Source organism: Equus caballus, chromosome 7, assembly GCF_041296265.1.
Source record: "Equus caballus isolate H_3958 breed thoroughbred chromosome 7, TB-T2T, whole genome shotgun sequence".
NCBI lineage: Eukaryota > Metazoa > Chordata > Mammalia > Perissodactyla > Equidae > Equus > Equus caballus.
The window spans coordinates 49,736,159-49,758,259 of NC_091690.1; the positions used below are offsets into that span (position 1 = coordinate 49,736,159).

The window sequence follows — 22,101 nt, forward strand, 5'->3', positions numbered from 1 at the left end:
GCTTTCTGCTCCCCTCTCCTTCTCTTCACCCTCTGGAATACCTATAATCCTTATGTTGCATTTCCTAATTGAGTCAGATGTTTCTCTGAGAGCTTCTACATTTCTTTTTAGTCTTAGTTCTCTCTTCTCCTCCCTCTGAAGCATTTCTATAGTGTTGTCTTCTATATTGCTAATTCAGTCCTCCATAATGTCAGCTCTGTTGTTTACGGAGTCTAGATTTTTCTTTATCTCAACTATTGTGTTTTTCTTCTCCAACAGTTCTGATTGGATTTTCTTTATAGTTTCAACCTCTTTTGTGAAGAAGCTCCTGAATTTGTTAATTAGTATCTGTTTCTTGTTACTCATTGCGTTTCTTCTGATAGCTATTTTGAATTCTTTGTCATTTAGTCTATGGATTTCTGTGTCTTCAGGGTTGGTTTCTGGGTACTTGTCATTTTCCTTGTGGGCTGGAGACTTAATATGCTTTCTCATGCTGCTTGATGGTGTGGATTTTTGCCTCCACATGGTGTTATTATCTGGTCGCCACTGTCATGTGCCTCCACTGGGTGAGGATCAGGCTCTGTCTATTCTGGGCCCAGCATGATTAGGAGCTCCCCAGCTCCAGCCACTGACTGCTTTTCTCATTGTGTGATGCTCTGGATGATGGCAGATCTGGAGCACTAGGCAGGGGGAGGGGTGCTCTCCTTCATCTGTGCTTCCCTTGGCCTCCACTTCTCACTCTGTGTGATCAGGACTGGAGTACCAGGAGGGAAAAGGGGTACTTTCTTACATCTGCATGCCTCCCCCAACCACTGCCTCTCTCTCTGCATGGTGCTCTGGGCACTCTTGGGGCTCCGCCAGCCACCGCTTCTCTCTCTGTGCCTCACTCCAGGTGACTGTGGGGCTAGAGCACTGGGTGGGGACAGGGCACCTCGCCTCAGCTGCGCACCTCCCCCAGCCATGGCCCCTCTCTCTCCGTGCTGTGCTCTGGGCAACCGTGGTGCTGGAGAGCCAGGCAAGGATGGGGCACCTCTCCTCAGCTGCACACTTCCCCCAGCTGTGGCCCCTCTCTCAAAGTGCCATGCTCTGGGTGCCCATGGGCCTGGAGCATCAGGAGGGATGGGGCACCTCTCCTCTGCTGCTCACGTTCCCCATCTGTGGCCCCTCTATCTCTGCAGAGCTCCTGCCAATCAGTTTCCACTTCCTCCAGAGGATCCAGCCCCACCCCCACCCTCAGACGTATGGCTGTGTGCGTCTCTCATACATCTTTTGTGTTGCATATATGTCCTCTGTTGGTATATAAATGTCCTTGTGGTTGTATTTTAGATGGGAGAGTCCAAGGGAAGAACTCACTCTGCCATGATGCTGATGTCACTCCCAGACTTTCTTATCACCATGTACAGATGTGGGGCACAAGGGAATGAAGGAGGGATGAAAGTTTAAATCTGTCAGCAGTCAAACATCAAAAGGAGGAGTCAGAGACTTTTGGTCTCTGGTCTGGCTTGTAAGGAGCTTAGAAACCAGCTTCCAGTCCTCAGAAGAACACAGCTGAAGAACTTAAAATCAACACTTCCATCAGAGAAATGATGTCATGGTATAGACTGCTATTCCCCAAATTAGAGAGAGAGTCCAAAAGTAGCTATTTTAAAATATGCCCAGAATATTCTTTTCTTAACAAGGCACGTCCTCAAAACAATCTATTTCACAAGAGGATAACTCACTGGTATTTTCCCAGAAGCTAACTGACCTGAGGGGAGGGAAAGAGGCAACTTGAGTCTCTTCTAGCCTTTTCTGTTCTCACAGGTGGGGCGCTTTTGAGGATGATAGGATATTTTTTTCCCTTCCAGACACCAACTATGTGGTGTCTGTTCCAACGCCACTTCTCCAACTCTACATCACCAAATAGATTTAAATACAACTGTTAAACATCTAGCACTAACTACTGAGAGTTTGCGTCAGACTCCACAGGTTAAGAGCTCAGTCCCACACACTGACTGTATGTCAGATGCCATCCACAAATGGAGTGCCTAGGCTACTGAAATTTCTACTCAGCCATCTACGAATTCATAGATTCCTTTGACATCCTGTCAGGTTTGGTAATTTAAGGACAATTCTGAGAACTTAACAAAGCACTTTACATACTATTATTGTTTTATATAAAGGATACACCTCAGAAACAGACAAAAGGTAGAGATGCATAGGGCACAGTAGGGTTCTGGTATGGGTGAGGGGAGTGGAGGTGGAGGGGGCTGCAGAGATTCCACATCCTCTCTGGACACTCCACCTTCCCAGCACCTGCATGTGTTGACCAACGCAGAAACTCTCTGAATTCTGTCTGTAAGGGTCCTGATGGAGGTTTCATTACATGGGCTCAATTTATTAAATCACTGGCCGTTGGTCAACTCAGTCTCCAGCCCCTCTCCTCTCTGCAGAAGCTGGGAGGTGGGGCTGTCTGTTCCAAGTCTCTAATCAAGGCTTGGTTTTTCTGGTGTCCATCCCCTATCCTGAAGTCTTCTAGGAGTTACCCCAGAGTTGCCTCATTAAAACAAAACACACTGTGTCACCCTTATCACTCAAGTAATTCCAAGGGCTTCAGGAGAATTTTGCTAGGAAATGAGGATGAAGATCAAATATCTTTCTTATTATATCACAGAAATTCAAGCCTAGGGACACAGGCTCTCTAAAAGATTGAGACCCAATCACTGGACTGGAGAATGATTCCCCTCTGCCCACACCTACCTCTACATCAACTGGGCTCTTGTTTAATATTAGTGGACTACACTGAAGGAACTAGATGCTTTCCGGTAACATCAGGAAGAAGGCAAGGATGTTCCCTCTCACTACTCCTAGTCAGCTCGTACTGGAATTCTTAGCTAACGCAGTTAGACACAAAGAAGAAATAAGAAATATACAGACTGGGAAGCAAGAAGTACAAATGTCTTTTTGGCAAATGACAAGATTGTCTATGGAGAAAATCTCTAAGAATCCCAAATAATAAAGAAAAACCCTTGAACTAATGAAAGAGTAGAGGAAAGTTGAAGGATAAAAGGTTAATATGCAAAAGTCAATTGTTTCCTATAGATCCACACAAATATAGCGAACTCATCTTTGACAAAGGAGCAAGAGCGATGCAAAGGGGAAGCATCCTCTTATCAAAAAATAAAGCCAGAAAAACTGGACATCCACATTCCAAAAAGAATAGAATCTAGACACAGCCTTTATACTTTTCACAAAAATTAACTCAAAATGGATCATAGGACCTAGTGTAAAATGTAAAACTCCAACACTCCTAAAAGGTAACACAGGAGACATAATAATAATATTCTGTTCTATGTGTGTACCACATCTTGTTGATCCATTCATCTATTGATGTAAACTTGGGTTCCTTCCACCTTTTGGCTACTGTGAATAATGCTTCAAGAACACAAGTATAGGGGCTGGCCCCGTAGCCGAGTGGTTAAGTTTGCGCGCTCTGCTGCAGGCGGCCCAGTGTTTCGTTGGTTTGAATCCTGGGCGCGGACATGGCACTGCTCATCAAACGACGCTGAGGCAGCGTCCCACATGCCACAACTAAAAGGACCCAGAATGAAGAATATACAACTATGTACCGGGGGGCTTTGGGGAGAAAAAGGAAAAAATAAAATCTTTAAAAAAAAAAAGAACACAAGTGTACAAAGATCTATTTGAATCTTTGTTTTGAATTCTTTGGGGCATATGCTCAGAAATAGAATTGCTGGATCATGTGGTAACACTCTCTGTAATTTTTGAAAAACTGCCATACTGTTATCTACAATGGTGACATGATTTTACATTCCCACCAGAGGAGCACAGGGGTTCCCATGGGTGTTTTCACTATCTTGATGGTGTCCTTTGAAACACAAAAGTAATTAATTGCAGTGAAGTTCCAATTATGTGTTTGGTTTTTTTTCTTTTTTACATGTTTCGCTTTTGGTGTCATATCTAATAATTCTTTGCTAAATCCAAGGTCATATTTTCCCCAGTGTTTTTTCTAAGAGTACTATGATTTTACTTCAGATTTAGGTCTTTGATTCATTTTGGTAAATTATTCTATGTGGTGTAATGTAGGGGTCTAACTTCATTCTTCTGCATGTTACTATCCAGTTGTCCCAGCACCAATTTTTTTTTTTTTTTGGTTTAAACATCTTTTTTTTTTTTTTTTTATTAATGTTATGATAGATTACAACCTTGTGAGATTTCAGTTGTACATTATTGTTATTCATGTTGTGGGTACACCTCTTCCCCCTTTGCCAGCACCAATTTTTGAAAAGAATATTCTTTCCTCATTGTTGATACCTTTTTTCCAAATCACTTGATCATAGATAAGTGGGTTTATATCTAGAATCTCAATTGAGTCCATTGATCTGTGTGTCTGTCCTTGAGGCATTACCACATACCTTGATTACTATGCTGAGTGGTCAGACTTGAAATCACAAAAAGGTTAATCTTACCACTTTGTTTTACTTTTGAAAATTGGTTTGGCTATTCAGGTTCCCCTGCAATTCCATATAATTTATGAAACAACTTGCCAATTTCTATTGTCAACTTAAAAACCAAAGTTTCCTGTGATTTTTATCTCAAAATGAGTTTATTCAAGAATAACAAATAGAATTGCTATTTGAGATGTGCCTGGTACAGCAAAGCAGTGGCAAATCCAGCAAACAAACAAAAGGAGCTGCTTTTATAGAGAAAAAGGGGGAGTAGGGGGGGTGCTGTTTTAAATTAAAATCCATGGTGGGGAGTAACAGCTCAGGGCAGGAATGGATCCTCATTGACTGAGGTGCAGCATTTGTCATTGGCTGGGCCTTGGCAATGTAAGAAGAGAAATCTTCCTTTGGTTTAAAGTAGTTTTACTTCCTGTCAAAGATGAAAGCCATGCTCTCTTCCTGTTTGGTGCAACTGAGGATGTGTGGTAGGGCATGAGAGCTCCCCATACAGGATTTGCCAACTCCAGTATAGTTAAGGTTTCTTTGATTAATATCTGCAGTTGTAAAGAAGTCAGTTGAGATTCTGATAGGGATTTTGTTGAAAATCTAGATCGTTCTGGGAAGTATTTCCATCTCAACTGTGTTAAATCTAAGGATCCATGAGTATGGGCTTTTCCCCGTTTATTTATTTATTTATTTGTAGGGTTCACTCTTTTTTTCCTTGCCTCTATTGGATAGGGAGTAATAAAGAGCAAGGAAAAAGTTGGCATCACTCCAAGATCTTTGCTCTTCTTTATTAATGATTGGTAATGTCTAAATATGAAAGTCCCCTCCCAACCTCACTCCATTCCTTTTAATTTCCCAAAACGTAAATCAAATTTTTGCCAATAATATAAGTTTAATGGTCATTATTACAAGAAATTAGTTTCAGAGAAAGTGTGACTACAAGAGAGTTTTTCTCCACACACCCTCAGAATGCTTGCAGCTCTGTAACTGATGTCATTTGCATGAGTGTCCATTCATTAATGACCATCCAATAGCAATGGGGCATAGTTTCTAAGTTTTAAATATATAAAATCATATAGTCATTTTTCTATCACTATATCATTATCATAAATATACATATTTTGGTACAACTCACTTTCTTTTGTTGTTTTTTTTTCATTTTACCTTCGACTGCCTTCACCCATGTCTCTCTCTCCCCTCTCCCCACCTCTGGCAACCACCAGTCTGTTCTCTGTATCAATGGGATTAGCGTTTTGGGTTGTTTTTTGTTTGTTTTTATTTTAGATTCTCTATATATGAGAGCTCACACAATATTTGTCTCTCTGTCTGACTTATTTCAGTTAGCGTAAGGCCGTCAAAGACCATCCATATTGTCACAAATGGCAAGATTTCATTCCTTTTTATGGCTGAATAATATTCCACTGTACATGTATACCACAGTTTCTTTATCCATTTATTTATTGACAGACACTTAGGTTGTTTCCATATCTGTAAATAAGGTTGCAGTGAACATGTGGGTACATATATCTTTTTGAGTGAGTATTTTAGTTTTCTTTGGATAAATAACCAGAAGTGGAATTGCTGAATCATATGGTGGGTCTATTTCAAGTTTTTGTGGAACCTCCATACTGTTTTCCACAGTGGCTGCACCACTTTACATTCCCACCAACAGTCCACAGGGTTCCCTTTTCTTCACATCCTCACCAACATTTGTTAATTCACACTTGTAGATCTTTTTTTTTTTTTTTTTGATGTTTTGCAGTTTTCAGAGTACTACTTACTTTATTAAATTTTTTCCATTTTATTATTTTGATGCTATTATAAATAGATTTCTTTTGTTAATTTCATTGTCAGATTGTTCATTGCAGTGTATAAAATACAATTTATTTTTATATACTGACCTTGTTTCATACAAATTTGCTGTACTCCATTATCGGTTCTAATAGATTTTTCAGTGGGTTCCTTAGAGTTTTCTATTTACAAGACAAGACACATGCAGGTGAAGATAGTTTTAGATCTTCCCACCCAGTCTGGATGCTTTTTATTTCCTTTTCTTGCAAAACTGTTCTGGCTAAAATTGCCAGTACGTTGTCAAATAGAAGTGGAAGGGCAGACATTCTTGTTTTGTTCCTCATTTTGGGGAGAAAATATTCAGCCTTTCACCATTAAATATAATATTAGCTGTGGGTATCCCATACTTGCTCATCATCAGGGTCAGGAAATTTCCTTCAAATTCTAGTTTCCTGAATGTTTCTGTTGTGAAAGGATGTTGGCTTTTGTCAAGTACTTACTGAGTCTATTGAGACAATCAGTCCATTTTTGCTTTTCACTCTATTAAGATGATGTGTTAGGTTAATGGATTTTGAGAGGTTAACCAGACCCTGAATCCCTGGAATTTATCCCACTTGTTCATGGTGTATAAATCTTTTAAGTTGTTGCTGGAGTAGGTACTAGTATTAGTTGAGGTTTTTCTGGATCCATATTCACAAGGAAAATAGGCCTGTAGTTTTTTTGTGATACTTTTGTCTGATTTTGGTATCGTGATAACACTGGCCCCAAAATGAGTTGGAAGTGTTGTGTTGATTCTGTTTTGGGGGAGACTTTGTGAAGAGTTCCTGTTAAGTCTTGATTGGATGTTTTGGAGGATTCTGCTGTGACACCCTCTGGGCCTGGGCTTTTCTTTATGGGTAGTTTTTTGCTTACTAATTCAACCACTTGTTCTAATTCTAATCAGATTTCCTTTTTGAGTCACTTTTGGTAGCTTGTGTATTTCTAGGAATTTATCCATTTCATCTAAGTTATCTAATTTGCTTGCATAAGATTGTTAATTCCTTTATAATCCTTTTCATTTCTGTAATCTCAGTAACGATATTCCCTCTCTCATTCTGCTTCTAGGAATTTGAATCTTCTCTCTTTTTCTCTATGTCAACCCAGCTAAATTGTCTACTAGTTCTCTGTTGTCAATTCTGTTGATCTTTTCCTAAAACCCACATTTGGTTTCATTGATTTTCTTTATGGGTTTTCTATTCTCTATTTTTTAAATTTCTGCTCTAATTTTTATTTACTTTTCTCAATACATTTGGTTTGGTTTCTCATCCTTTTGAATGTGTTAGGTAAAAGGTTAGGTTACTGATTTGAGGTCTTTGTTAGTTTAGGTATTTATAGGTATACTTTTTATCTATATAGTGTTTTCAATGTAGCCCATAAAATTTCTTATATTGTATCATTTTGTTATTCATTAAAAATGTTTTCTTGGGGCTGGCCCCGTGGCCGAGTGGTTAAGTTGGCGCCCTCCGCTGCATGTGGCCCAGTGTTTCGTTGGTTCGAATCCTAGGCGCGGACATGGCACTGCTCATCAAACCACGCTGAGACAGCGTCCCACATGCCACAACTAGAAGGACCCACAACGAAGAATATACAACTATGTATGGGGGGGCTTTGGGGAGAAAAAGGAAAAAATAAAATGTTTTCTAATTTCCTCATTGAGTTCTTTGACCCACTGGTTATTTAGGAATGTCTTGTTTAATTCCCTCATATTTGCATGTTTCCCCAAATTTTCTGAAGATATTGATTCCTATTTTCATTCCATTGTGGTCAGAGATCTTAGTTTGTATTTTAAATTTTAAATTTCCTAGTATTTAAAATTTATTAGGTATTTTTTAATGGTGAGGATTGATCTATGCTAGACAAAGGGCCATGTGTGGTTGAGAAAAATATGTATTGTGTTGTGTAAGAAGGTTTAAGAAGTTGCACACCAGATGCCACAGACCCTGTTCACATGCCCCAGTAATGATTCCAAATTTGGAAAACAGGTATAATTAACAGCCCAAGCTCTTTAACTTTATGTTATCCTAAACTCACTCTCCATAGTTTTGTAACAGCAAACATGCAAATTAAAGAAGGTGGTAAAAAATGCCCCCATATATCTTAGGTTTTTGATGATAGAACTTATCTCTTCTATTCCTCCACAGATAAGGTGTTACTTCTGGGTTCCCATCTTTGTTGGGGAACAAATCAAAAAGCACCTACTTGGCCTTTCCCATCAGAATATGCCTCACTAAAAGGGCTGGTAAATCAGCACGTGTATTTTGCACATAAATAAGTACAACTATTTTGATTCTATATCTTGGGCCTAATGAGCTAACCTATTTTTATAACTTTATTAAGCATTTATAAGTTATAATTTTATAAGGTTTGTGTGTGGCCTTTGAATATTGTATATTTATATTTTGTTTTTGATTATTAAGACCTATTTAAACTGTTAATGATATGATCTTTCTCTCTCTGTTATTATTGAAAACTTTTTCCCAGGTGGTGTTTCTATGTCTTTTATTATTATCAGTGATATATTTACATTTTTTAGTTTATCAAATCTATTCAAATTTCATTCACATTTTTCTTGGAATGTCATGACTTCTACTGCCTAAGTATATAGAAATACTTTCTAATGGTTTTTCAGTATTTGCATTTTATATGTTTTACTCTTTAACTCGGTACCCCATATACAATTCTTTTGGATGAAGGAGACAGGAAGTTATAGACTGCTACAATTCATCATCTGTTTTGTTACATCCTTGTGTCTGTTTATTGTTAGCTCATAGTACAGTTCATGAATATTCAGTTAAGGGTGGGGCACGAGATCAGTGTTTACCGTCTAACAGTCATGTTCCTTTAAGGCTCATGGGTAGCAGGTACCGATGCTACTACATACATCGTATGATCCAGAAATGGCTGCTTGGTCCCTCCCAGAGGAGGAGAATTTAAAATGTTAATGAGATTATAATGGGGAAAGTTCACTTCAGACCAGATTGCTAGATCTGGCTCCAGCTAGCTTGCTTGTGAGAACTTTCTGTGTTTAGGCTCTTCCCGACACTTTACATCTGCAAACACTTCAACAGATAATGTTAGTTTTTATCAGATGCTCTGTACCCCTTTCTTTTCCTAGTTCCCTGGTCACAGTGTCTGTGTCTGTGTACCTATTTGGCAAAACTACGTCAGACTCCAGTTGTCAACAAAGATCAAAACGGAGAGACTGATTACTGCATACGGTGAGGTGACTTTCAGTTGTGTGTTTTTGTAAAGAAGGATCACAGCACGAGGATTCCCCTCCCAGCACTACCTTTCAACGCAAACGTCCCTGCAGAGGACGAATTCTGTCTGGCATTCTGCTCAGACACCTAAACTCAGGGGGCTGTCACTCAGACACAAGGGGGCGAGTCTTGCGAACTGTCCAATCAGAGGCGGCTCTGGGGCAGGTGGGTGGGGCGAAGCGCCAACCCCCGGAAGTTGCTGCTGCTCCAGCCGCGCTGTGGATCGTGTCTCCTCGCCATTAAAGGCTCTACGTGGCTGTGTCGCCACTTCTCTCGCCTTGTGACCTGTACCGACCTCGGGAGTCTTAGGAAGGTAGCCAGGGGACCCAGGAGACCTAGAAATGGTGAGTGTGCGGCCCCGGGGTGAGGAAGCGGGGGGAGGGGCTGGTCGGAAGCGGCGGGGCGGGCCCGGCCTCTCGCAGTCCCCTCCCGGGTCTGCGGCCCCGAGTCCGCGGTGGCGCCGCTTGGCCCTTAGGCCCCTCCAGCCGCAGCGTGGGGGCGGGGCCGGCAGCTGGGCCCCGGGCGTCCTGTGGTCCCTGCGCGCGGCGACTTGGGCCGGAGCGTCTCTGGGTCGCTGTGCGCCCGCAGCCCCGCGTGTCCCAGACGGTGCGGGGCCTGCGGGAGGGTCCTCAGGACAATCGGGCCTCGGTCTCCGGGGTCCGTGCGCGAGAGGAGCTGTGGCGTCCCTAGTCCCTTTTTTCTTACCAGATGGCACCCGTTTTCTCCTGAATTTTCCATATATTTGGGGAGCGGAGTCTCAAATCCAGGACCCTGTCCCCCGAGTCTCGATCTTCCTAGTACTGACAATAAATCCCTGAATTTCCAGTCTCTCCCCGAATTCCCAAATGCCAACTTCCTGCCCGCGACTCACAGCATTATTATCAACTATTTGGCCTCCTTGTTGGATTTGAAGCAGATTCAGTGTTTTAATTGTTTTCTCACCGTTAATGGAGGGCTGTTTTTAAAAGATTTGTTTTGTGTGTGTGGATATTTTCCATGAGTGAAAAGCAGCCTATAACCACCTGGAACTACGTTGTATGAAATCCTCCTGCGTCTCCCCAGGATCTTTCTGGGCGCAGACAGCCTGTGGGAAATCCTCTGGGTACAGGTTCCTCATGAGAAACTTTCCTGGATGATCTGTTCTGTCAGCACTGTCCCTACCTGGGTTAGTCACCTTTAAAATATTCGTTCACTTTATTATAGTCTCAATTTCTCAATGAATAAAAATGTATTTAACCAACAGGACTTGAAACACAATGTAAAATATCTCCAAAGAGTCAATAAAGGTGAATTTCAGGAGAAATAAAATATTCCGGTTTTACGTTGCAAGTGCTAAACTTTCTTTCACCTTTTTTCTCCCATCGTGGATTGTAATATTCTTAAGTCTGTTCTTTTATTTTGGGTGAGTTCAAATGGATTTCTATGGCTTAGACTTGCAGACCTGCAGTGTTCAAGTAGGATTAATAGTTTATAAAAAAATTTCCTCTCTTGGAAATAATACGATATTATCATTCTTTTTCCAGAACGTGATATATTCTTGTGGGGTTTCTTGTTGATTTAGCAAATTGCTGTACCATTTTCTTCCCTCATTTCCACATAAAGACTGGTTTGAGTGTTTTCACTGGGTTGTTCAAACACTGGGTTTGTGTATTTAAAATATCAGTGATGGTCCAAAAAGTCTCCAGTGGGGACAGAGGCCTGAGGGTAGTGAGTCTAAGCTAAGGCCTCCTTGGACCTGCAGAGGGAAGGCCTTGCAGGCCCAGTTGTCCTTCCTGGGGAACCTCCCCCTGCAGGTGTCCTACTGCTCACACCCCCATGGAAGGAGCCTTTATCCTGAGAGCCCTGGAAAGCTGGGGGTGCACGTGCTCCTGGGGTGGGGAGTGATGCCCTTTCTGAGGTTGTAGCTGTGGTTCCCTTGGGCCTGTTTCTAGACATAATTGGAGTTTTGCATGCACAGTGTGGGTGCACTCAGAGAGTAACTTGTTTACGTTGAGAAAGTCTGTGAGAGTCAGGAGCTCTGTGTCCTGGATGAGGGCCCATTAATCTGGGGTCCATTTGGGTCAGAACCTTAAACTGAATGCAGCTGAGTTTCCTGACTGTGAGAATGGAGCCTGAGAGAGTGAGCATGTGCACTGTTCCCTGGGGGGAGGAGGGTGTGTGGGGCTCCCAGAGCTCCTTCCTGTGGCTGCTCAGGTGCCCTCCCCTCCTTCTCCAGGGACTGACCCCCTCCAGGGCTCTGTCTCCACCAGGAGAGTCAGGAACGTGGAACCTTCTGACCGTGGCTTTCCTTCTGTCCTGTCGGGGGCAGGCTGCTCATCTGAGCTGATTCCACTGTTAGTGTTTCTTTCCTTTGGATTCCTTTATCGATGGACTAGTGCAGCCCTTTGGCTCTAGTTTCCCTTAGCACTCGGGCCCTGAGACTGTAAGTTGATGGAGAGATAGGATGTGAGGAAAGCAAGAAAATCGTTTCATTTTTGTGTCAGTTTTTCTATGTGCGTGTCTCTAGAGAACATAGAAAGTAAAGAGCTAAAGCAATTGAGATTCTATTTTAATTGGTGTGAGGAAAACTTCTGAAAGCTTCTGTAAACCTTTGAAAATCCAATACAGTTAAGGGTTTAGACTCAAACCCTGATTGCATTATAGTGTATAATATACTATACTCCTGAAAATACCCCACTGTCAGCTAAAGGGGGAGGAGAAACTAGGATGCAGCATGTCCTTGTAGTTAGAAAGAGATTTGAAAATTTTGTTTTGTATGGTTTACACTTTTGTAACTGTTAGTTTTTAAAGGAATTAAATCTTAGAATGGTGTCCTATGTACAAGAGTTAAAATTAAAGAATATAAATTTCTTTGTTTATTTGAAATAAATCTATAAGACGGCAAAGTGCCAACCTATCCTGGTCCTTTCCAGCACTGCTTCTCAAGTCACCCCAAATACACAATTTTGATTGTTTTTGACCCTCTGTTAATGTTTCTTTATATAAATCAATTGAGAATGCATATTTTTCTTACCTACTTTGTCGTTGTAGTAAGCAGTCAGATTTGACATTTTTGGGTGACTTCTCACAGCTTAAGCCTCAGCCACCCTGTTCCTCTTGTGCCCCCATCTGGACAAGCTGAGCAGGAAGCCTGCGTGCTCTCTCCTCTCGAGCAGGCAGGAGATTCCCACCACCCCAGCCCCTGTCTGTGTGCAGAGCTCTTGCCCCGGCCCCACCCCCAGGCCCACTGAAGCCCCAGGCCAGGCTCCATTCCTTGCTTTCTGAGCCCTGTCAGAGCTGCTTGAGAGGCCGGCCCTGCCCTCCCCTCAGACCTCTATGATGTGAGTCCTAAGCCTTGTCCTACCCTGTGTGTGTGTGTTTTGTGCCACCCTGGCATCAGTCTCAACAAGTGAACCACCCCTCTGCAGGGACCATAACAGTTGGCGCCCTGAGCAGCATGTCCAGACATGACCCCACCCGTGGGTCTGTCTTCTGCTCTGACTTGCTCCCCTGCTCTGCTGCCTGGTGGCACATGCACTGTGGGCTGCTGCTTGCTGGGGAGTTGGTGCTGGGAGCTGTGCTGCCCCGTGTTGCATTGTTGACCCGCCAACCTCAGTTCTAGGTTCAGCTGACCAGAGTGGGCAGTTTCAAGAATTTATAGGCATTTCAGAGGAGGATTATGGGATTGAGGCCTCCTTAAATGAGTCCTGGGTCAATGTCTCTGCTAGGATTTATCTGTGTGTTAGAGTGAAGCTGTGACAGGAGCTAGGTTGGCCTGACATACCTCCGAGATGGTGGTGCCACAGGGGGGGGACTATACCCTTTGCCAGAGGTGGGTCCATCACTCCTGAAAAGAGCTGTCATTTGAAAGAAAAAGGAGAGGGGGAGAGACAGGCAGTAGGTGGCAGGTTGAGTCCACACTCCTAACACCAGAGGGCTCCCCAGGCCCCTTCAGTACCTCTGCTGCTGCTGCCGCTGCCTCTACTGCCACAAAGACCCTGACCTTCAGGGTTATAGGGAATAACACCCATGGGACCCCTGTGGCACAAGGGATTAGTTCAAACCTGACTTAAGCTCAGATTTTAACCCTATAAAGCAACCAGTTGTCATGGGGAGGCTTCTAACCCCGATGGTACTGCCTTGAGGCTCTTGGGTGGAAACAAATTATCAATAGCAGGGTAGAGAAGGCACTCCCTCCCCTGAAGTGTATTCTGTGAGGAAGAAAACAAAACAGGAAAGATCAGGAGGAAGCAAACAGTAGATAAAATCCTGAAACAAGGTCCACACTTTGACCCAATTGGAAATCGAGAATATACTAAGAGAGTTTACACAGCAAAACAAACGGAGGTGCACTGCTTGGCTTATGGGCCTGTACAACATAGGTTCTGAATTAATTTTGCTCTCTGATGTAGTGCACTAATTCAGAAACCTTCAAGCAGTTAGTCAATACTAGGTGTCAAGTTACACTTATACCTGGGATCCCAGTAAATTTAAGGAAGGTGCCCCTGATGATCTTAGGGGTGTTAATGAATATAATATGGAGGACAAGTAGGACAAATGTTTCATCTTTAGTCATCAGAACTATGGTCTTGCCTAAGTTCTCCGTGGTTATAATACCCATTGTCCTAAAATATCCCATAGTGAGCTGGGAAGCTCTGATCCAATGAGCAAGAATTAAAATTGAATGTAGTCTTTTCCACTTACAAATTGGCTTGATGGAGCTGGCCTGGTGGCACAGCAGTTAAGTTCGCACGTTCTGCTTCTGTAGCCCAGGGTTTGCTGGTTCGGATCCTGGGTGCACACATGTCACCGCTTGGCAAGCCATGCTGTGGTAGGCATCCCACGTATAAAGTAGAGGAAGATGGGCACGGATGTTAGCTCAGGGCCAGTCTTCCTCAGAAAAAAGAGGAGGATTGGCAGCAGATGTTAGCTCAGGGCTAATTTCCTCAAAAAAAAAATTGACTTGACAAGTTGGGACTCCAGTGACCTTACTCCACAAATCAAGTAGTGAATATGGCCCAGTGTAAATTATCCAGGGCTTTGAAGGATTGAAAGCTGTATAGAAAATCTAGTTAATAAAGGGTTGATTATTCCCAGTGCTTTTTTTTTTCTTTTTGAGAAAGATTAGCCCTGAGCTAACATCTGCTGCCAATCCTCCTCTTTTTGTTGAGGAAGCCTGGCCCTGAGCTAACATCCGTGCCCATCTTCCTTTACTTTATATGTGGGACGCCTACCACAGCATGGCTTTTGCCAAGCGGTGCCATGTCCGCACCCAGGATCCGAACCGGCAAACCCCGGGCTGCCAAGAAGTGGAATGTGTGACCTTAACCACTGCGAAACCGGGCCGGCGCCCCCCCAGTGCTTCTTTTAACAGCCTAATTTGTCCTGTTATTAAACTTGGAAACAGTGGATGACACCTCAGAGTGGTTTACCTCAACTTCAGACTGCTGTTGCACAGCACAGACCTCTATACCACCTCCCCACATTATGGGAATTACTGACCACAACCAACCAGCAATTGATAAGTATCCTGCTCTCACAGTTTTGGCTAACCTTGTTCTGTCCAGTCCTGTGTCCACAGCCTCTCAGCTGCACTTGGCCTTCCCCTCTGAAGGGACAGGATGCCCCTTTACTGGGTTATCCTCATGGATCTTCCACAGCTGTGCCCTCCTGTAGTCGTTGCGGGCGGGGTCTGAACTGGTTTCTCCAAGAAGTCAGGTTTGACATTACCTTGATGACATCTCCTCTGAGGACATTCAGAACATACAAATATTGAAAAAAGCTCACTAAAAGTGGATGCGACATTGCCAAGCATATAATATGAGGCCCTGACAACTTTGTTAAATTTCTGGAAATTATTTGATAGTCTGAGACCCGCTCCTTCTCTGGCACCATGAAGAGATAGCTGTTATTTCCCTCAGCACCCACTACATCTACTAGGTTCTCTTGATGTTTGGGAGGCAGTATGTTCCTTGTTTACAAGTTTCCCTTGACCCCATTTGTGCTGTTACCTGCAAGTTTGCCACTTTGAATGGGCATCCCCAGTTCAAAAGTCTGGAGACTCTTCAAATTGTCGTACAACCCACACTCCTTTAGTGGCATCAGAGACTCCTTCACTACAGAGGCCTCAGTGACCTTCTGTCATCCTCCTGGGGTACCCATGGTGGTCTTAAGTTGCCCACAGGCTTCTGATGCAAGAACCTGCCCTAGGCCCCACACTATATGCCATTAGAGCTGCAGTGACCTCTTCTTACAAGACTATTCTGACAGTAGATGGCCCTGAACATGGGACCTTCTATCAGGCAAGTCCATTTCGACTTGGGACCTGGGAAGGGCACTCCAAGAGCTCAGCATACTCCTGAGACCCCCTGGGGACGTGATGGAGCCAAACCTGAGCCCTCTGGGATATCCTGCCTGCAGGAGGGGTGGTTGACCCTGTCCTCAGTCTCTTGCCAGGTGCCATGATGTTGAAGGAGGTCACCCCTTTCCCAGATCCTCAGGCTCCCTGGAGACATCGTTAGGATTCCCTGACAGAAAAGCAATGGGAGTTCGTAGACTTTAGGGATGACATTGCCACATTTGTACATGATGGAGCTCAGGCAGAGTTTCTGCTTTTTATATCTAAAATGGGACATCTCTGATGAAGGACTGGACTCAGGTGTCATTACATCAATCAGTCATCTTAACACCAACCAAAAACCGGCTCCAGCTGCAGACATCACAGACTTTGTGGTAAAAGAACTCCAGGGGTCTCTTGCCTCACAGTTACCCACAATAGAAATCAAAGGAACACTTGTCTCTACATGTACGCAGGCCACACGCAAAACTTCACCAGGACACTTTTTGTCCATGTGGCAATTCAGACACTCATTTCACTTCTCAGAATACACATCGCTGCGCTCTAAACAGGGCATTCAGTGGAAGTTTCTCCTCTCTTCCAAGTCACAGGGTGCAGGCCTCAAAGAACAGCATTATGGCTTATTGAAATAAGGTCAAATTAAGAGAATGAAAGATGGTCTGTTTCTGTCATCAGTTAGTCAACAGGGGTGAATATTAATGCACCTCTCTTTACCTTTGTCTGACCTAGTAGACTTTACTTTTTTTTAAGAGCTGCTTTAGGTTTACAGAAAACTTGTTTGAAAAGTACAGAGATTTCCCACATAATGCCTCTGCCTCCACACAGTTTGCCCTGTATTTTATATCTCATATTACTGTGGTACATTTGTTACATTTGATGAGCCAATTTGATGCGTGAAAGCTCATAGTTTACACTAGTGTTGACTGTTATACAATCTCTGGGCTTTGGCTAACGTCAAATGACTCGTCTCCATCATTTCTGTATCATTTGCAATTCTTGCACTGTCCTAAAAATCTCCTGTGCTCCCCTTATTCATTCATCCCTTCCTTCCACACCCAACTCCCTGGCAACCAATGAGCTTTCATTGTCATGTACTTCCATTTTTTTTCCAGGATGTCATATGCTGGGAATAATACAGTGTGTAGCCTTGTCATATTGGCTTCTTTCCCTTAGCAATATGATTGCAAAGTTTCTCCACGTCTTGTTCACTTAGTAACCTTATTTCTATTTATCGCCGAAGAATGCTTCATCCTGTTGATGTACCAGTGGTTTATCCATTCACCTGTTGAAATTGTCTTGCTTGCATCTTGACCATTATGCATAAAGCTCCTATCAACTTTCAAGTGTAGGAATTTTGTGAAGATGAGTTTTCAACTTGTTTGGGTAAGTGTGAAGAGCGTGTTTGCTGCGTCATATGTGTAGGCTTAGTTTTAAGAAGTTGCCTTTCTTCTGAAGTGGGCATACCAATTTCCATTGCCACCAGCAGTGAATGAGGGTTCCTGTTCTTGCCATCTTCACCATCATTTGGTGTTCTCAGTGTTTTAAATTTCAGCTGTTGTAATAGTGTCTGCTGACATTTCGTTCTTCTTGTAGTCGCAAATTTGTAGTGACACATGATTTTGACCATGTTTTCATGTGGTAATTTACCATCTGCATGTCATTGCTGAAGTGATTGTTCAAATCTTTTTCTCATTTTTCACTGGCTTGTTTGTCTTCTTTTTGTTTTGGGTACCAGTCCTTTATCAGATAAGTGATTTTCAAAGATTTTCTGACAGTTTGTCACTTCTGCTTTTCTTCTCAACACTATGTTTCACAAAGTGGAAGCTTTTCATTTCAATGAAGTCAAACTTATTTTTTTCTGTCTTGGATCTTGTTTTTGGCGTTGTATCTAAAAATTAATCTCGAAACTCAAGGTCATCTAGATTTTCTCTTGTTTTATCTTTTAGGAGTTTTGTAGTTTTACATTTTATACTAGGATCTGTGATTCATTTTGAATTAATTTTTCTGAAAAATGTGAAGTCTGTCTAGAATCTTTTTCTTGCATGTGGAAGGCTAATTTTTCTGGCAGTATTTGTTGAAAAGACTATGTTTTCCCATTGAATTGTCTTTGGTCCTTTGTCAAACGTGTTAACCATATTTGTATGGCTCTATACAATCTATATTAACGTTTTATCTTTCAACCTCCTCTACAGTTTTCTTAGTTCAAGGGGTTTTCTTTGTTATTGAGGATTCTCTGAGATTTTCTCCGTAGACCATCCTGTGCCACAAGAACAGTTTTATTTCCTACTTCCTGTCTATGTACCTTTTATTTCCTTTTCCTGTCTAATTGCATTAACTAAGAATTCCAGTCCTAGTTTGACTGGGAGTGGTGAGAGGAGACATCCTTGCCTTCTTTTTGATGTTATCAGAAAACATCTAGTTCTTTCAGTGTAGTCCACTATTATTAAATGAGAGCCTAGTAAATGTAGAGATGGGTGTGGGCAGCGGGGAAGCATTCTCTATTCTGATGTTTTGGTCTCAATATTTAGTGAGCCTGTGTCCCTGGTGTTGACCTTCTGTTATACAGAATGAAAGATATTTGGTATACATCGTCAGTTCCTAGCAAAAACCTCTTGAAGCCCTTGGAATTCCTTGCATGATAAGAGTGATAGTCCTCCTAGACGGCTTAAGGTTGGGGGTTGGATGCCAGAAACACCAAGCCTTGATTAGAACCTTGGAATTTTCAGCCCCAGCTCACAGCATGTGTGGAGAGGAGAGGGGCTGGAGACTGAGTGCATGATTTAATAAATTGTGCCCATGTAATGAAACCTCTGTTGGAACCCTTACAGACAGAATTCAGAGAGTTTCTGGGTTGGTGAACACATGCAGGTGCTGGGAGGGTGGAGTGTCCAGAGAGGACGTGGAATCTCTGCAGCCCCCTCCACTCCCCTCACCCATACCACTGCCCTACTTTGCCCTATGCAACTCTGCCTTTTGTCTATTCCTGAGTTGTATCTTTTATAGTAAACCAATAATAATGAAGCACTTGGCTGAAGTCTCAAAATCATATAAGTAAATTACGAAATGTAATCAGATGTTGAGACAATCTATGAATTTGAAGATTTATGAGTAAAACCGTTGGCAGCCCAGGCACCCCATTTTTGGTTGACATCTGAAGAAAGGGCAGTTTGTGGGACTGAACTTTTAACCTGTGGAGTCTGATGTGCACTCTGGGTGGTAAGTGTTAGGATTGAATTGAACTGATGGATGCCTCTTTGGTGATGTAGAGTTGGAGAAGTGTCATTGGAACAGACACCAAATACTTGGTGTCAGGAGGGGGAAAATCCTATCATTCTCACAAGTCCCCCACCTTTGAGAGCAGAAAAGGCTGGAAGAGACTCTAGTTGGCTCTTTCTCTCCCCCGGGTCAGTTAGGCTCTGGGAAAATCCCAGCCCTGTGAAATAGACTGCTTTTAGGGCATGCCTTGTTAAAAACAGTATATTTGGGGTTTGTTTGTAAATGGCTAATTCTTTGTCTCTGTTTCTAATATAGAGACAGTGGTTTACCCTGTGACCTCACTTCTCTGATGGAAGAGTTGTTGATTACAAGTTTCTTGGCTTTTTTATTCTGAGGACTCGAATCTGGCTTCTGAGCTCTGTGTATTACAGACCAGAGACCATGATTCTCTGACTCCTTTTTTGCCAGTTTCATTGAGAAAAAATTGATACACATGACCGTATAAATTTAAGGTGTGAAACATGATGGTTTGATTTATACATATTGTGAAATGATTACCACAGTACGTCAGCTAACATCCTTCTTCTTGTTTAGGTACAAAAAAGAAAGAAAGAAGAAAAGAATAATCTCTGTGATAAAAAATCTTAAGATTTACTCTCTTAACAGCTTTCCTATGTATCATTCAGGAGTGTTAGCTATAGTTATCATGTCGTACATTACATCCCTAGTACTTATTTATTATATAACTGGAAGTTTGTACCTTTTGACCACCTTCCTCCACTTGCCTCCCCTCCACCTCTGATAATCAAAGGCTGATCTCTTTTATGTGAGTTTACTTTTGTTTTTTATAGATTCCACTTAAAAGTGAGATCATAAAGTATTTGTCTTTCTCTGTTTCACTTAGCATAGTGCCTTCAAGTTGCATCCATGTTTTCACAAATGGTAGAATTCCTTGTTTTTTGTGGCTAAATAGTACTCCATCATCTGTGCATATATACCACACTTCTGTATCCATTCATCCACTAATGAATGTGTATCTTCTCCATGGCAGGTAGAGGCCTCAGTGAGTGAGGATGCCCTCATCGATCATTGTCTTCCCACCATCTAATGCATCTTAAACACTGTTGGAGGAACTGCTCGGGTGTGGATGTAAACAGTGGGCAGCAATACTGAAAGTCCTGCATTCCCCTAGGAATGCAATGGTTCCCCATAAAGATAAAGGCATAGACAGGGTTCATCTTCATTTTAGCCAGGGTTAAACATTTTGCTGCATGTGCTATTTGACCACGATCCAGATACATGGCTGTTTGGAACTCTAGAATTCCATTGCTTTGGGCCACGGGTGTTTATGATATTTATGTTTCTGTTTAGCATCACTTGAAAGGATTTGAAATTATCTTTTGGTTCAGCATATCATTTTGCTGCTATTCAGACTGAGTAACACAATTTGTACACTATGAAACCTTCAGGTTTCTCTCAGTTTGAGGAAGGGTTCAGGTCATCTGCACAGTTGTAGTCTGTCATGGGTTTTCCTAGGAGTAGAGTGATATCTGAGCAAGTTCAGTGTGATTTCCTGGTTAAAATGTTTAAAAAAGCTATGAATGTTTAGAAGGTAATGATCCAAGCAATGGCTGAGGTGAGCTGTAGACAGACACACAGAATCATTTTGAGTAATATCCTGTGTGGTGGCAAAGGAAGTAAATTTAACATTCTCAACCTGGAAAATTTTCTATGCCTTTTTATAAGAGGTGCAGCAGGGGCCGGCCGCATGGCAAGTCGTTGAGCTCGCGCAGTCCGCTTTGGCACCCCGGGGTTTCACTGGTTCGGATCCTGGGCGTGGACATGGCACTGCTCCTCAGGCCATTCTGAGGTGGTATCCCACATGCCACAACTAGAAGGACCCACAACTAAAAATATACAGCTATGTGCTGGGGGAACTTGGGGAGAAAAATCAGGAAAAAAAAGATTGGCAACAGTTGTTAACTCAGGTGCCAATCTTTAAAAAAAAGAAGAAAGGAGCAGCAGGGAGATATTTTTCAATGATGCACAAAGCCCATTTTTATAGTTTTTAGGGATCATTTCCATATGTTTACATTTCCAGGAGATGTTATGGAAGATGGGGTAAAACTTGACTGCTTTTTTTCATTAAACAACAACAGAAACCAAACTTGTTCCCCTTTTTTTTCAGTGCACATTTGTTTCCCTAGCAGTATAGAGATTATGTGATTTTGTGATTATTAGTATCTCATTTTGATCCCCTGTCCCCGTCCTTCCTCCCATAATACAGATGAAGAAAGTTAAGCACAGGGTCTTAACCAAATTCACACAGCTTATAACAGAGCAATCCCTTTGTTTTGAAGGCATAATGGGCAATGCCAAAAATTTTAAACTCACAAGAAACACTGCAAAGTTTGTATAATTATGCACTTTTACAAAAGTGGCATCAGAATTTCCAAACAGGACCCATAAGGCAACATGGTGTTCCACTTCAGTGACATTCTGGAAAAGACAAATGTATAGGAAAATAAAACAGATCAATTCTTAAGGGCGGGAGGGTTCAGTACAAATGTCCATCATGAGAGTGTGCCTTTGGGGTGATGGAGTGTTCTCTGTCCTGATGATAGTGTAACTATACATTTGTGAAAACTCACAGCAACTCTTAAACTAGTATGTGTATATACAAAAAACAATTAATAGAAAACAACACAGAGGTGTTCACATGCTAGGAGAATGTGAAACTCTCCTGAAGTTTGCTACATGTGCAACACTTCCTTCCACCTCCTTGGGTTCCTTCTTAGGAAGAAGTGGAAGGACTGGGGAAGAAGGACATCGGCCACTATAGACTGTTCCTGGCACCCAGTCTGAATTAGAAAACTCCTTCTAGGGCTACACCTGCCCTCATGTCATTCACATAACTGGTGAGAAAGTGATAGGGCTCCCGGCCTCCATCTTTGAGTTGACACCAGGTTTCTTGGGTCATATCCTGGGAATGCGGTGGTCTGAGTCATAAAGGTGCATCTGACACATC

General features: G+C 42.4%; 1 protein-coding gene across 3 annotated transcripts in view; it reads left to right on the forward strand.

Annotated features, from left to right (window-relative positions):
- Positions 1 to 22,101, forward strand: part of LOC100066418 (zinc finger protein 709) — a 100,625-nt gene that overhangs the window by 37,368 nt on the left and 41,156 nt on the right. For 2 of the 3 annotated variants that reach the window (XR_011440606.1, XM_005611884.4), the window contains exon 1: positions 9,060 to 9,864. The exons of the other annotated variant lie outside the window; for it this stretch is intronic. Coding sequence is in view for 1 of the 2 variants with exons in the window: in XM_005611884.4 (XP_005611941.1) it covers positions 9,862 to 9,864 (3 nt within the window). In the remaining variant the exon portion in view is untranslated. Of the gene's footprint in view, positions 1 to 9,059; positions 9,865 to 22,101 lie in introns of those variants that run through there. 3 annotated transcript variants of the gene reach the window in all.